The 14,981-nt window shown below is 51.8% G+C and overlaps 1 protein-coding gene across 1 annotated transcript; it reads left to right on the top strand.

Annotated features, from left to right (window-relative positions):
* The first annotated feature begins 73 nt into the window (after positions 1-73).
* Positions 74-14,318, top strand: KIF22 (kinesin family member 22). Its single transcript, XM_057314937.1, is given in 15 exon segments — positions 74-167; positions 6,672-6,867; positions 8,175-8,302; positions 8,391-8,545; positions 8,773-8,982; positions 9,063-9,293; positions 9,432-9,585; positions 9,697-9,832; positions 11,721-11,889; positions 12,410-12,578; positions 12,969-13,036; positions 13,725-13,899; positions 13,902-13,936; positions 14,045-14,104; positions 14,193-14,318. Coding segments are annotated over 15 exon segments (1,980 nt in total). The 5' UTR covers positions 74-109; the 3' UTR covers positions 14,229-14,318.
* The last annotated feature ends 663 nt before the right edge of the window (positions 14,319-14,981 follow it).

Raw genomic sequence — 14,981 nt, 5'->3', positions numbered from 1 at the left:
CACCAGCAGGGGCTTCCGGCGGCGAGTAGACGTGATTGGTGGAGCCCTGGACAGAGGGCGGGGCCCCGGGAAATTCGAATGGGAGAGGCGGGCCAACGGAGGGAGTGGAATGGACGCGGGGGGCACGGCGCAGCTGAGGCGACGCGAGATGGCGGCGGCGATCTCAGGTACGCGAGCCCGGCCTGGGCGGGGCGCCGAAGTCGAGCCTGGTGGGGTAATGCGCCAGAGTCTGGTCCGGGTTCCGCGAAGTGTTGGGGAGAGGCCGAAATGGCGCGGGGGCGGGGAGGGGAAGGTGGGAGTGTGGGAGTGCCGAGGTGGTCAGGCCCCCTCGCTGTTTCCTGCTCACTGTTTGCGCGGGTCAGTGGACTGTGTTAAGAGCCGGTTCCGACACTAGAGCTTTGTTTGAGCCTAGCGCACTTTTCCTCTGTGAGCTTCAGTGTCTTTGTCGAATGGGGACAGTGACCCCATCTCGGGAGACGACGTGAGTAAGCGAGCGAAAAGTAGCTGACACTTAACGGTAAGGACCAGAGAAAGGAGCTGGATGCGCGTTTTGGGGGAAGGGTTGTGTGTATGACGTGCTGTTTGCGTGAGGGGAGATCCCTGGGAAATGCAGGAGGGCAGGCCGAGGTTCCGACCGGCCCGCAGCTGGGTGTGAGTTGACAGCATAAGATGTGCTGAGATCACGCACCAGGGAAATAAGGGACTGTTTCCTTTTGCTCTAGCCGTGGAAGTCAATGCTATCTTAGGGTTGAAAAGGTCGTTGGGGCATTCGGAATCTTTTATGTGAGTATTTGTTTACATATGTCTCTGCTCTCCTCCTGTACACTGAGTTCTGATCAGTGATCATGGTGGGCACCATAGTAATTGATTTGAGTGTCCTGCTGTTTGTCTGGCATTGTGGAGAAACAAAGCTATTTAGCAGAATGTCAGACACATGTTGAGCCCTGGCTACGTGCCAGGCACAGTTGTAAGCACTTTATGGTGATGAATCATTTAATCATCACACAGTGCTATGAGGTGGTTGGCTGTTACTGTCCCTGTTTTACAGATGAGAAGACTGAGGCATAGGTGGGTTAAATGGCTTGCTTCGAGTTGACACAACTAGTAAATATTGGGGTCTGAATTTGCATTCAGGCAGTTCTACTCTAGAGCCTCTGCTCTTAACCATTATGCCCCAGCACCCGATCTTGTTGTTTTTGGAGCACAGGTGCCCCTCACCTTTCTAAGACTCACTGGGTCTGGTGCATAGTAAGTAAACCCTTGGATATTCTGGGAGGACTTGATTTAAGGAGGTGATATTTGAAGTGGGTTTCGAAGGTTGGATAGGAGTTTACCAGGCCTTGGCTGGATGAAAAGACCACTGAGTGATTCCTTCCTTCCTTCCTTTCTTTTTTTTCTTTTTTTTTTTTTTTTATTTATCTATTTGACAAGAGAGCACAAGCAGGGGGAGTGGCAGGCTGAGGGAGAGGGAGAAGCAGGCTCTGCTGGGCTTGGAGCCTGATGTGGGGCTCTATCCCAGGACCCTAGGATCATGACCTGAGCTGAAGGCAGACGACTGAGCCTCCCAGGCACCCATCCTTGCCCATCCTTAAAGTTGCATTTATTATGAAAGGGAGAGACTCTTATACTATAAGCGGTTGTTTACATGTGCCTCTTCTTTCCTTCTGCCCTGGACTGTGAGCTTTGGGACAGGAATGTCAGTGAGCCCCTTTTATGATGAAAACAGGAAGTAAATCCGCCAATCCTTTGTGTTAATTCATTCATAAAATCTTAGTTCAGCAGATACTCCTTGAGAGCTACTCCGTGCCAGGCACTGGGGATATAAAGGTGACCAGAGTAAGACTTGTTTTCACTGAGTTCACAGATGGACAAATCTGTAGCTACAGTGAAACGTGATGAGTGCTTAGACGGAGGAGCCAGGTAGCCATGGGAACACCTTAGTGGGGCAGTAATTTTATAAGAGGTGTTATAGAGGAAGTAAGATGTGTTTATCTCAGTCATATGAGGGGGCAGTGGTGGTAAAGAAGGTATTCCAGGAAGAGAGGCTGGCATGTGTGAGGGCTCAAAGGTGTGAGAGAACTTGGCATGTTGTAGGAACTGAAGGAAAGTCATTGTGGCTGACAGCTGGACCTTCCCGTGCAAGGAAGGAAGGGAGGAAGAGGAGAGAGAACGAATGGAGGGGAGTGAGACTGGAGACAGAACAGGGGCAAGACTGGTGAGATGATGACGACCTTGGCAAAGATCGTGCAGTGGGCATAGAGAGAAGTGGACTCCTTTAAAGAGGCAGAATTGACAGATGTTAATGAGTAACTGATGTAGGAGGTGAGAGAGAAGGTGGAGTTAAGGAAGACTCCCATCTTTGGGGTTGGTTCCATTCATTTATGCTAGAGAGCATAGAAGGAGGACCAAGTGGCGGGGAGATGGAGAAGGGTTCAGTTTAGGACAAGTGGGGTTCGAAGTACCTGCGAAGCGTCTCAGAGGAGGTGTCAGGGCAGCAGCTGGGAACGTGGATCCTAAGTTTGAGAGTGCGCTCTGGTTTGGAGGTGTGGATTAGGAGTCATCAGCTTCAAGATAGTAATTAAAACCCAGAAAGCAGGGGACCATGCCCATGAAATGAATCAGAGTAGTAGTTCTCGAGTAGGGGCAATTTTGTTCCCTAGGGGGACATTTGTAATATCTGGGGACTTTTTTGGTTGTTACGGGTGGGCGGGGCAGTGGCCCACGGAATGCTACCGGCATATGTGTATTTAGCATATGTGTACTGAATGTCCTACAATGCACAGGACAGCCTTATTACAAAGAATTGTTCAGCCCAAAATAATAGTGCCAAAGTTGAGCAACTGTGTGCTAGAGAGAGGATAGAAGGAGCCTAGGAAAATTTAAGACTGGCAGAAACTTAGATGGGGTGAACAGAGAGCGGTTTCCCTCAGCTCTCTGGCATGGAAACTAGGGGAAAGTCTATTTCTCAAAGGAAAGCAGATCAAGGGTGTTGGATCTTGCTGGGAAGTCAAATAGGATGGGGGCCGGGCATGTCTGCTGGATTTAGCAGTAAGGAGGTCATCGGTGACCCTGCAGAATGGTGAGGGCAGAAGCGAGCTGCTGCCTGGGATCGTGAGTAGCAAGAGTGAAGGAGTGTAATAATAACAATAGCTAACATTTCCTGAGCACCCGCCACAGCCACCGAGCCAAACATCGTATGTACCTTCTTTCTGTGGCTCCTCACAATCTTATGAGGGTAGATACTCTTATAAAGAGAAACTGAGGCTCAGAGAGGTTAAGAAGGCTTCCCAAGGTCACACAGCTGGTAGGTGGAACTTGTCTCTGACTCCAAGGCCCATGGGGTTACATACAAAGAGGAGAGGCCGAGGAGAACTGGGGGCCCATAGAATGAATTTTGGAGTTAGACCTTCATTGGAAGCTCTCTCACTAGGTAGCTGTTGACCACAGGCAAGTTAGCCAACCTCTCTATACTGGGGCTTCCACATTTGGAAAATGAAGGAGGAATAAGAAATAAAACACTTACTGAGCTTTTACCAATGTGCCAAATACTAGTCTGAGCTCTTTTACATCAATTAGCTTATTTACTGCCTTAACAACCCAATGAGTATGTATTTTTATTTATTCCCATTTTACAGGTGTAGAAATTGAGGCACAGGAATAGACCATCATTTCCCCCAGTTTATTCATTGAGTTGTAAGTGGCAGAGCTGGGATTTGAACCCAGGCTATCTTTTTTTTTTTTTTTTTTTAAGATTTTATTTATTTATTTATTCAACAGAGATAGAGACAGCCAGCGAGAGAGGGAACACAAGCAGGGGGAGTGGGAGAGGAAGAAGCAGGCTCCCAGCGGAGGAGCCTGATGTGGGGCTCGATCCCATAACGCCGGGATCACGCCCTGAGCGGAAGGCAGACGCTTAACCGCTGTGCTACCCAGGCGCCCCTGAACCCAGGCTATCTTACCTTGAGTAACAAACCTACTCACTGCCTGCTAGTAACTGCGTTGGCATTTTACATGTTACTTCTCTTCACTCTCATTAAGCCTTTCTAAGGCCCACCTCACCCCATGTTATAAACAAACCAGGGCACATGGATGTTAAGTCATTTGCCCAAGGTCACAATCTAATAAGTGTTAGAGCTAGAATTTAAATTCAGCTCTGTCTGACCCAAATCTACACTCTTTCTGCATCACCACTGACTTCCCCTTCTCCTTAAACTTCCCTAAATGCTTCTGTATCTGCCCTCTTCTCTGTTCTTCCAAAAACCCTGGGAAAGATAGGCAAGGAGCAGCCCCTGCACACATTTTTGACAAGTCAGTGAACCTCTTTGCACCTTAATTTTCTCATCTACGTGGGTATGTCTGGAGGTTTCTATTGACTTGCTACTGACTTTCAGGAGTCGTGAGGATCAAGTGAAAACTAGATCCCTCCGGTGCCTTGTAAACCATAACGTGGAATTACTGGCTTCATTTGGCAGGTGAAGGAGCAGAGGTCCGGTTCTCGTAGGCCATCTACTTATGGGTATGCCTTACTATGTGTAAGATTCTCAGCAGGGGTCGTCTGTCCACCTTTTTGTCTTGCTGTTTCTGCATTGGACACATACACCAGCCCTTGCCTTATATGAGGCCTATGGGCCTGACAACGAGCTGCTACCACTAGCAAAAAGGAGAGAGTCAGAGTTGCCAGGAACTTTCCCAGGTTATATATAACAGGCAATATGGCATCTGCATTGAAAGCAGATTTTTGGAGGCCAAGAGGTGTAGGTTAGAATTCTGCTGTTAGGGGCGCCTAACACTCAGTTGAGTGTCCAACTCTTGGTTTCGGCTCTGGTTGTGATCTCGCGATTGTGGATCCAGCCCTGCTTCGGGCTCTGTGCTTAGTGCAGAGTCTGCTTCAGATTCTTTCTCCCTCTCGCTCCCGCTCACTCATTCTCTCTCTCTCTCTCAAATGAATAAATAAGAAATCTTAAAAAAAAAAAAATTCTGTTAGCTGTGAGCTACAGTGGGGCATCCAACATAAAGCAGAGAAATACCCTCCTCCTAAGATATTTTTCAGCTCATTCAGTCTTCACGAAAATAAAGAGGCTTGTTGTTGTTGTTAAATTTTTATTATTTTTTTAAATTAATCTCTACACCCAGTGTGGGGCTCGAACTCATGACCCCAAGATCAAGAGTTGCATGCTCTACTGACTGAGCCCCCAGGCGCCCCAAACAGGCTTTTTAATAAAAGTTTTATCTCGTGTTTTCTGATAAAATATTCATTATCCTTTTTTTTTTTTTTTTAATGACTTAGATTTACTCACTGGAAGCAAACCAAACAGAAAGCTTACACTAGAGAAGGATTGCACGTTAATGCCTTCTGCACACTGAGTTGGGACAAAAGGGACTGGGGACTGACTTTCAACTTTATTCCTTTGAAACAAAGATGTCCACAATGTTACGTATTTCTGTTAATGCAAACATTACAGCATTACAGACCTGGGTAACATAAAAAAGAAACCTGCATAATTCCCATCGAGAGAAAACCATCATTAACAGTTTTGTGTATGTATGCACTTAAATATAAGTATGTGTTGTAAACCTCAGGTAGGAAACAAGCGCAGAAAAGTCAGGCAGTTCATTGACTGGTTTTGCGAGGGGGGTTGCCAAATGTCAACTCTTAATCCTCGCAGCATCCATATCATCTGGCGATTTGTTAGAAACGCAGAATCTAAAAAAAAAAAAAAAAAAAAAAAGCTCAGGCATTCTAGGGACTGAAGCAAAATCTGCATTTTCTTTTATTTAAGATTTTTATTTATTTATTTGTGAGAGAGAGAGAGAGTACAAGCAGGGAAAGCAGCAGACAGAGGGAGAAGCAGGCTCCCTGTTGAAGCTGATGCGGGACTTGATCCCAGAACCCTGAGATCATGAGCTGAGCCGAAGGCAGATGCTTAACCGACTGAGCCACCCAGGCGCCCCGAAATCTGCATTTTAACAAGATCTTCCAGGTCATTTGTGTAAACCTGACAATCTACACCCCACTGGACCTACTTGTAGAGCAAGGAAGGAACTGGGGCCAAGCTTGGGGACACCCACAGTACAGCCAGGGGGGAAAGAGGTTCCCTGAAACGAGCTGGGGGCCTCTGGCCCTCCCAAGGTGTCCCCAGGACCTCAGCCTCCACCTCCAGTCCATCTTCCCTGCCCCTCTGTCAAGGTTATGAGGGTCTCTAATCTACTGAAGGTGCTGGGGTTTGGTTTTGTCTTTAGGCTTTGCTTATTCTTTTGAGGAGCAAAAAGACAAAATGTGGGCTATGAAACAAGGCCCCAGGTATAAATACTGAGGGGCTCAGACGAGCGGCTGCACCTCCACGAGCTGCTTCATTGGTAAAATGGTACGAGTAGAACCTACCTCAGGGACACCGTGAAGATTAAACTATGCCTGACATGTAGTCGGTGCCTAATAAATGTTAATGTTTGCTACGTACGTGGTATGGTTTGCAGTCCCCGACCTGTACATAATCGCTCTCCTCCGACTCCGACCGCACTCTGGGCAAGCTGCTATTCGTCCTTCTGAGCTCAGGGTATCAAGTGGCTCTTCCTGCAAGACTCCTGCCCTTACCTCCAGCAAGGCCGGCCCCCCCGCTGCTTCTCGGCTACCACCGAATTTCATGCCTAAGGACTTACTTTCTCTCCTCTAGGGGCTGGTCGCTGTCGGCTAAGCAAGGTGGGGGCTGGCCGGCGCCCGCCTCCAGCTCGAGTAAGGGTGGCTGTGCGGCTGCGGCCATTTGTGGATGGGACAGATGGAGCAGGTGATCCCCCTTGTGTGCGGGGCCTGGACAGCTGTTCCCTAGAGATTGCCAACTGGAGGAACCACCAGGAGACTCTCAAATACCAGTAAGGTTCAGGCCGCTCTGCCCTCCCGCCCCTCCTCTCTCTCCTAGCACCGCCCACACGGTTTCTCAGACTTGCCTCTTCAGGATCCTCGCTCCTTCCTTAGCACAGCTGAGTTCCTCACACCTTCATTTGGTCTTTCAGAAACGTTCACGGGTGCCCACTGTGACAGGTCCTCTGTAGGATACTTGGGGGAAAGGCTGAAGGCCGAACCAGACACATTACTGTTCACAGCCTCATGGGGGAAACAGGCATAAAGCAGGGAAGGGCAGGGAGTAGCAGAGGTGAGCAGGGGAGCCCCAACGAGGGTCAGGGGAGGGGTGGGAAGGGTTGGAGGAGCACAGAACAGCCAGCCAACCCAGGCTGCGGCTGGGTGGTGTGAGAGAGGACCATCCAGGTTTGGGGACAGAACTCCTAGGCGCAGCTACTTTAAAACCCCATTGGAGACTGAAAGTTCAGACTCTTTGGCCTATCATTCGAGGCTGGGGGGTGGCAAACTACGGCCTGCAGGTCAGATCTGACCAGGAGTCTTTTGTAATCAAAGCTGTATTGGAACCGTTGTTCGCTTACATGCTGTGTGTGGCTGCTTTCCGACTCTAATGGCGGTGGAGGGCTGCAAAAGGGTTCACATGGCTCCCAGAGCCTAAGATATTTACTCTCTGGCTCTTTACAGAACAAGTTTGACAACCTCATTCTAGGCCCTTGGCAATTTGACGTGTTTCTTTCCAGCCTCATTCCCCCAACACAGTCCCCTTAAAACACTCATCTCTGCTGTGGCCTCAGCTACGGCTTCTCCGGAGTGCCGAGAGCGGACCATAGGTGTGTGGAGTCTCAGCTCATCTTCCGCAGTATCCTCTGCCCCGTTCTGGTGCACAGATCCTACTTTCCATGAGTGCTGTGTCAGGGAGAAGATCGGGAAGCCTTGCCCTCTTACACCATGCCTTGTCCGTGCACTATTTTTGATACTTGGAATATCGTTCTCTTCCCTCTCTGGCAAAATCCTCTTTCCTCAAGCAGAATCAGTTACTCTTTCTAGCATGTCCTCCTCTTTATTTCCTGAATCACAGCAAAGTATGGGTATCTTTCCATCCCACCAGACTACAGAGATCCCCAGAGCAGGGCGTCAAACTCATCTCCGTATTCCTAACACTGGTACAGGGACTGGGGCAAAACAGGTGTTCAGTGGGTGCTTTCTAAGGTCTTTATGCAAGAAAAGAGATAGGACTCTTAAATCCGAGGCCAGTATTACCCTCTAAGTCTGGGTGAGGTTGGAATCCTCCACTAATTCCCTCCTTTTCTCCTGCTGGCAGGTTCGATGCCTTCTATGGGGAGAAGAGCTCTCAGCAGGACATCTATGCAGGATCAGTGCAGCCCATCCTAAGGCACTTGCTGGAAGGGCAGAATGCCAGTGTGCTTGCCTATGGGCCCACGGGGGCAGGTGAGGGAGTCAGATAAGGAACAGCTTTGGGTCCGAGAGGGCTCGGGAGTGGGGAAGAAGGTCTCACAGCAATCTCCACTTTCCCCAGGGAAGACACACACAATGCTGGGCAGCCCCGAGCAACCTGGAGTGATTCCCCGGGCTCTCATGGACCTCCTACAGCTCACACGGGAGGAGGGCGGCGAGGGCCGGCCGTGGGCTCTCTCTGTCACCATGTCCTACGTAGAGATCTATCAGGAGAAGGTGAGGCCCCACTCTGGTTGGGGAGGGGAGAGACAAAGGTCAAACAAAATAAGATTCAGTTCTTGACCACGAAGCTCTGCCCTAGCGAGGAGGCAAGACCTGGAAAGACAGAGGTTGGGGTAGCAGATGGTACCCCTCTGACAGTCCAGCAGAAGGAGGAGACGGATGCCCAGGAAGTAAGCAGCCTGTGTCTGGAGAACGGGCCCTACCTCTCCCTGCTCCAACAGGTATTAGACCTCTTGGACCCTGCATCAGGAGACCTGGTGATCCGAGAAGACTGTCGGGGAAACATCCTGATTCCGGGCCTCACGCAGAAGCCCATCACTAGCTTCGCTGATTTTGAGCGGCACTTCCTGCCAGCCAGTAGAAATCGGACTGTAGGAGCCACCCGGCTCAACCAGCGCTCCTCCCGCAGTCATGCTGTGCTCCTGGTGAAGGTGAGGCCCGCTGACTGGGGAAGACCCGGGAAGCCCCTAGAGGCTGAATTAAGTTTGGGGGCCCTTGCTCTTAACCCCAGGTGGATCAGCGGGAACGTCTGGCCCCTTTTCGCCAGCGGGAGGGTAAACTCTACCTGATTGACTTGGCTGGCTCCGAGGACAACCGGCGCACGGGTAACAAGGGTCTGCGGCTGAAGGAAAGCGGGGCCATCAACTCCTCCCTCTTTGTACTGGGCAAGGTGGTGGATGCGCTGAACCAGGGCCTGCCTCGTGTGCCTTACCGGGACAGCAAGCTCACTCGCCTGTTGCAGGTCAGGCCACCCATCTCAGGGTGAAAAGGGGCTGGAGAAGTTGGTTCTCAGGTGTGCCGGGAGGCGGGGGAACTGCAGTCAAGGAATAGAAACGTGGGGCTTCTGATCTGCCTATCCTGCCCAATCCCCATCCCTCAGGATTCTCTGGGTGGCTCAGCCCACAGCATCCTCATTGCCAACATTGCCCCTGAGAGACGCTTCTACCTAGATACAGTCTCTGCGCTCAACTTTGCTGCCAGGTCCAAGGAGGTGATCAACCGGCCTTTTACCAATGAGAGTCTGCAGCTTCGTGGTGAGGACTGGGCTTGGCAAGAGTTCAGAGGGCAGATCTGGACGACTGGGGCGCGTGCTGAAGCTGCCCAGCATCAGCACAGGGGCTGACCCACCCCCACATCTTTCCTAGTCTTGGCACCTGTTAAGCTGTCCCAGAAAGAACTGCTAGGCCCGTCAGAGGCAAAGAGAGCCCGTGGCCCCGAGGAAGAAGAAATTGGGAGTCCAGAGCCCCCAGCAGCTCCAGCCTCTGCCTCCCAGGAACTCAGGTGAGCAGAGGAGGAGGGGCCTGGGGGAGGTCCCCTTTACTGTCATGTCTGGGTTAGGTGCAGAGAGTAGTGGGTAAATTTAGCCTGTCAGATTCTTGAGCTGCAAACTTGTTCCTCTCTCATCGAATTCACCCCAAATCCTACTCCACTGAATTCACTGGAAGTGCTAAGCTCAATCTCTAGCCTTGGTGCTGCTGCCCAGGGCCTGAAAGAAGCCTGCTCCTTGAGTTCTAGCCCCTCCCTTTCCATTTTCCAACCCCTTTAGGCAGTCAGCAAAACCTCGCACTTGGGGGCAGCTGTTTCAAGGATGAGCACTTGAACTTCTGGCACAAGGGGTAATCTGGATCGGGTCTTTCAGGTCTAGAGGATAAGAGCAAAGCAAAGAGACAAGAGGTGAAGAGCTGTGTCTCTCTGAGACCTCTCAGTCTGTGCAAGAGTCTAGCATCTCCATGACTCTGCAAGGAGCCTGTTGCTGTCTTAACTTTGCTGCTGACCTCAGTCCAAAGTCTCTTAGTCCCTTCTGTATGTGCGGCCTCTCTCTCTGGTTCTGCTAGCCCCACCTCATGGCCCAGGATGTGTGAATCCTTAGGTCACTGCTGTTTAGTGGTCTTGCTTTCTGTCTGGCCACTGACCCCGCTAATTCTAGGGAGGCAGCTGCAGTTTTACCTTTGCCTGGTTTCTACCCAAGCCCAAATAAAGCCTCTCTCAACTGTGTACGTCTGAAGACTAGTGAACAGAGGTGACCTGAGGAGGTCAAGGATTAGTACATACTCTGCCCCCCGGGGGGGCTGCTGTAGCCGAGGATGGATGGCATACAGAAAAGAGTGTTTGCTGAGAACCCTCAATCTTGTCCTTCTCAAGCTGTCTGTCGGCTGTCCCTTCTCTTATGTGCATAAACTCAGAGAAACACACGCCCCTGAACATGCATGTTACATGTGAATAGGCAAAGTCTCTGCCGGATGGGCATCATGGGTGAGCTCAGAGATGGGCCACGTCAGACCTAGTCAGACCTTGACCTCGGGGGCTCAGTTTTCAGGAAGGGAAAGGAGACGAGAACATCAGTAGATGATGCAGGGTAGGTAGGACAGGGTGTGGTGAGGAAGGAGCTGCTGCTTCTGTGACCGCCAGGAGGAAATGACCTCTAGTGTTCACCCGGATTTTCTGATCCTGCTCTTTCTAGGCGCTTGCACCCAAGGAACAGGGCAGTCCCTGTTCTTGAGGAGCTAGCTCACAGTATGGGAAGGAAGATACGCGATCAAGTTGGGGCTCATGGGAAAGGTGGTATCAAATTGACTTTGAATGATAATCGGGAGGGAAACAATTCCAGACAGAAGGAATAAATGTTAGGCATTGTCATGTTCATATTAAGTCAGGACTCAGCTTGAAGAGGCCTTTCCTACTGCCCTTGGGAAGAAGGCTTGGCATGTGAGGTGGACTTCAAATTGGCCTTCAGTGGCCTGCAAAGCCCTGCTGATGACCTCTGTGAATCTTTCCCCAACTGCTCTTTCAAAGAAACCGGCACACAAGCCTTGCTGTCACCTTCTCATTGTCTCTGCCTCTCCTTTCTGTCAGTGAGTGCCTACAGGGCAGGGTGGGGCAGCGTCTTAGAGCCGGAACACTTGGAACTCAGGTGTGCACGAAGTGCTTGTCTTGTCGGATCTCCTGGCATCCCTGAGAGGTTCCTGGGCAAGCAGTGGTGGATCCTCATTCACCTGTTGGAGCGCACAGCCGGAGAGTCTGCTTGACCTGCTCAGGATTGCCCAGCGAGTTCACACCAGAGTCTGGAACCACAGACTACGGCAACTTAAAGCATCATGAGAGGAATCCTGCTGCTGTGGAGAGGGTGATGAGAGAAGGACTAGGTGTGGAGTAACCTCTGTCTGCTCAGCCCCCTACAGAAGCTGAGTAGCATGGACCCCGCTGTGCTGGAGCGCCTCCTCAGCTTGGACCGTCTGCTGGGCTCCCAGGGGAGCCAGGGGACCCATGGGCTGAACACCCCAAGGCGAGAGCGGATGGTGCTCATGAAGACAATGGAGGAGAAGGATTTGGAGATTGAGGTAAGTGTTGGGGAGGTGGGGGTTGGCACTCCTACTGGCCTTTAGAAGCAGTCTGAGCATCTTCAGCTAGGGAAAGGCACCGGAAGGCTGGACCAGCATCCAGTTTTTACCTAACACTGGAATCCCTGTTCTCCGGCTTCTGCTTGAATGTCCTTAATGTAGCCGGACTTTGAAAAATAATTGAGGTCAGCTTTGAGGAGGTGAGGTTGTGAAAATCTAGGTGAAAGGAAAAATTTGTAAGACCTTGTCATTTCCTAAAATACAGCTCAAATTAAGTTAGCACTTTGTCTGAAGAGTCCCTTCCCTTCAGTGTTTCACAAAGGGGCCTGTTCCACCTCTGAGCAGCCCAGATCATTAGAAAGCCCTTACTGAGCTCCAGTTGTCTCCTGGTAGCTTATTTCGTTGGTCGTCACCGTGCCAGCTAGGGCCTCAGAGCCCTGCACTCACTTTCCTAACCCATCTCCTTCCAGCTGTCTGAAAGTTCGTCTGGGTCACATGTTTCTCTGATCCTTTCCAACAGAGGCTTAAGATGAAGCAAAAAGAACTGGAAGCCAGGGTTCTGGCCCAGGACGCTGTGGACCCAAAGGATAAAGAGAACTCGTCTCCCGCAATGCTTCGACCGCTTGCCCGCCGCACAGTCACCGTAGCGAAGCCCCTCAAAAAGGCTGTGGTGATGCCCCTACAACTGAGTAAGTTTGGCTGTGGGGGCCAGGAGGGCCCAGATGACAGATCCTGGGACGTGTTCGGAACAGCTTTCATCGTGTCACTCATGTGCTCCCACTATTTTGCAACCCCAGGGACGGGGGTGGTGGTGAGGACGTCCGAAATAGAGCTCGGGTGCTCTGTGCTCAGGCACTTAGTACTGTCGGGGCAGAATGACAGGGGTATGACTCATTACCATGCAATAACAGCTGAGACTGCTTTCAAATACAGGTGTAAGAAAGGTCATATGGAAACTACAAAAGAAGAGGTTCACTTGGGCTGGAAGGGACCTGGGGAATCAGGAATAGGAGAACCAAGTGAGGGAGGGTGAAAAGTTAGCCTCTCCCATGATTCCGGTTCACAATTCTTGCCTTCAGTTCAGGAGCAGGCAGCATCCCCAAATGCTGAGATCCATATCCTGAAGAAGAAAGGCCGGAAGAGAAAGGTGAGAGCAGCTGGCAGCGTGAGCTACAGTTGGAGCGGAGAAGTAAGGGTAGTGAGCTCTAATGGCAAGTGCGCTGGCCATGGAGTTAAAACACCAGCTATTTACAAGCTGCTTATCCTCTGAATGTGGAGATACCTTACAGGGCATTTAGGGTGAAATGCAGTATGTTACCTAGCAGAGATCACTTTCTTCCTGGCGGCTCTCACCTCACCCTCAGCAGCTACTTAACAGTGTGTAGCCTGGGTCCCACTCCACAAACTTAAGAGCCCACTTTGGGAAAAATGACCTAAGCACTCAAGAAATGAGGCAACACTGGAAGAATTACCTAAAAACAGCTGATGTGGTGGGGGCGTGGCTGTCATTTATAGAGCACCTTCTGTGTGCCTTCCTAGGAGTGAAAAAGAGCTTATTCGTTCCTTTTTAGAGATGAGGCGAATTTAAGAGCTTACTGTGTGCTTCACAACAACTATTACCGCTCTTTCACAAGTCGGATAAAATGAGGATCAGCCCAGAGATAATGACCCGAGAGAAGGGTTTTTGGACAGACACTTGAGGGAAAGAGAGTTTAGGGAGGGCGGGGAGGTAGCTGCTGTTCGGCTCCTATCCTTGGCAGAGGAGTCTAAAGCAGTTTGCTGCCACGGGCTGAGTAGCAAACTGTTTCTGTCACTCACCTCCCCCTGCCTCATAGCTGGAGTCCCTGGATGCCTCAGAGCCAGAGGAGAAGGCTGAGAACTGCTGGGAGCTACAGATCAGCCCAGAGCTACTGGCCCATGGGCGCCAAAAAATATTAGATCTGCTGAACGAAGGCTCTGCCCGCGATCTGCGCAGCCTGCAGCGCATTGGCCAAAAGAAGGCCCAGCTCATCGTGGCTGGAGGGAGCTCCATGGCCCCTTCAGCCAGGTAATGGCCAGGGAGGGCGGCCCTGGAATGGAGTTGGGGGGTGGAGCGGAGGGGAGAAGCGCAACACCCCCGAGGCCCCTTCGCCTCCCATCGCTGCCGTCCTGCCAGGTGGAGGACCTGGAACGCGTGGAGGGCATATCGGGAAAACAGATGGAGTCGTTCCTGAAGGTGAGCCCACCGCTTGGCCCCCTCCTCTTCCCGGCCTGTGCCCTGCCCCCGCTTTAACGCTGCTCTCCCCTTCACTCCTGTGTTGCAGGCGAACATCCTGGGTCTCGCCGCGAGCCAGCGCTGAGGCCCCTCCTGACCGCCAGCTCCTTTCCTGTTTTTTGTTTTTTTAATCCTCATATAACTGCGTGTCGTGTAAATACAATTTTTACTCCGGTGTTTCAGCCTGATTCTTGGGACTGCGGGGGCGGGGCCGGGGGTATAATTGCTCTTGGGATGGGCCACAAGCTCCTCCGCGAAACTTCTTTGGGCGCCATCTTTGGGAAAACCAGGCAGGAATGAAGCGGGGCAGGATTGTAAATAAACCGCCGGAGTGGGGAGGGGGAAAGGACGGTGGCCGAAAGGAAACAAAAAAGTAACGCGAAAGCCCGAGGACGACGACCGTTAGGCGGGCGCGCGCTTCGAGTTTAGCCCCGCCCCATCCGTACCCCGGCGCGCGCTCCCCTGTTCTCCCGCTCAGCAACGACAGCGGTTTTATGCGCGTGCGCGCGAAATAACGGCCGCTGGCGGAGGGAGGAGGGGGGTGGAATCTTTGGAGGGGGGGCAGAGAGAAGCCGCCCTGTCTCCCGCGCGCCCACCACCTGCGCCATCATCAGCCAATCAGCGGCCGTCTCAGGGGTCTCGCGCTTGGGGCGACACGGGCTGCTGGGTGGCTCCCCCGTCCCTCCTCCCGCCAGAGTCCCTCTCGTACCTCCCCCCTCCCGCTGGCCTCGCGCGCGCTCGCGCTCGCGCCCGCTCCAGCCTCTTGTGTGTCCTCGCGCCCCCCGCCCGCCCTCCCCGCGCGCAGTGTGCTCCGCTCCCCCCACCCTCCTCCTCCTTC

The sequence above is a fragment of the Ursus arctos genome, unplaced genomic scaffold, assembly GCF_023065955.2.
Source record: "Ursus arctos isolate Adak ecotype North America unplaced genomic scaffold, UrsArc2.0 scaffold_2, whole genome shotgun sequence".
Classification (NCBI taxonomy): Eukaryota; Metazoa; Chordata; class Mammalia; order Carnivora; family Ursidae; genus Ursus; species Ursus arctos.
The sequence above is the reverse complement of the archived record's forward strand: the minus strand, read 5'-3'. Positions and strand labels throughout refer to the sequence as shown.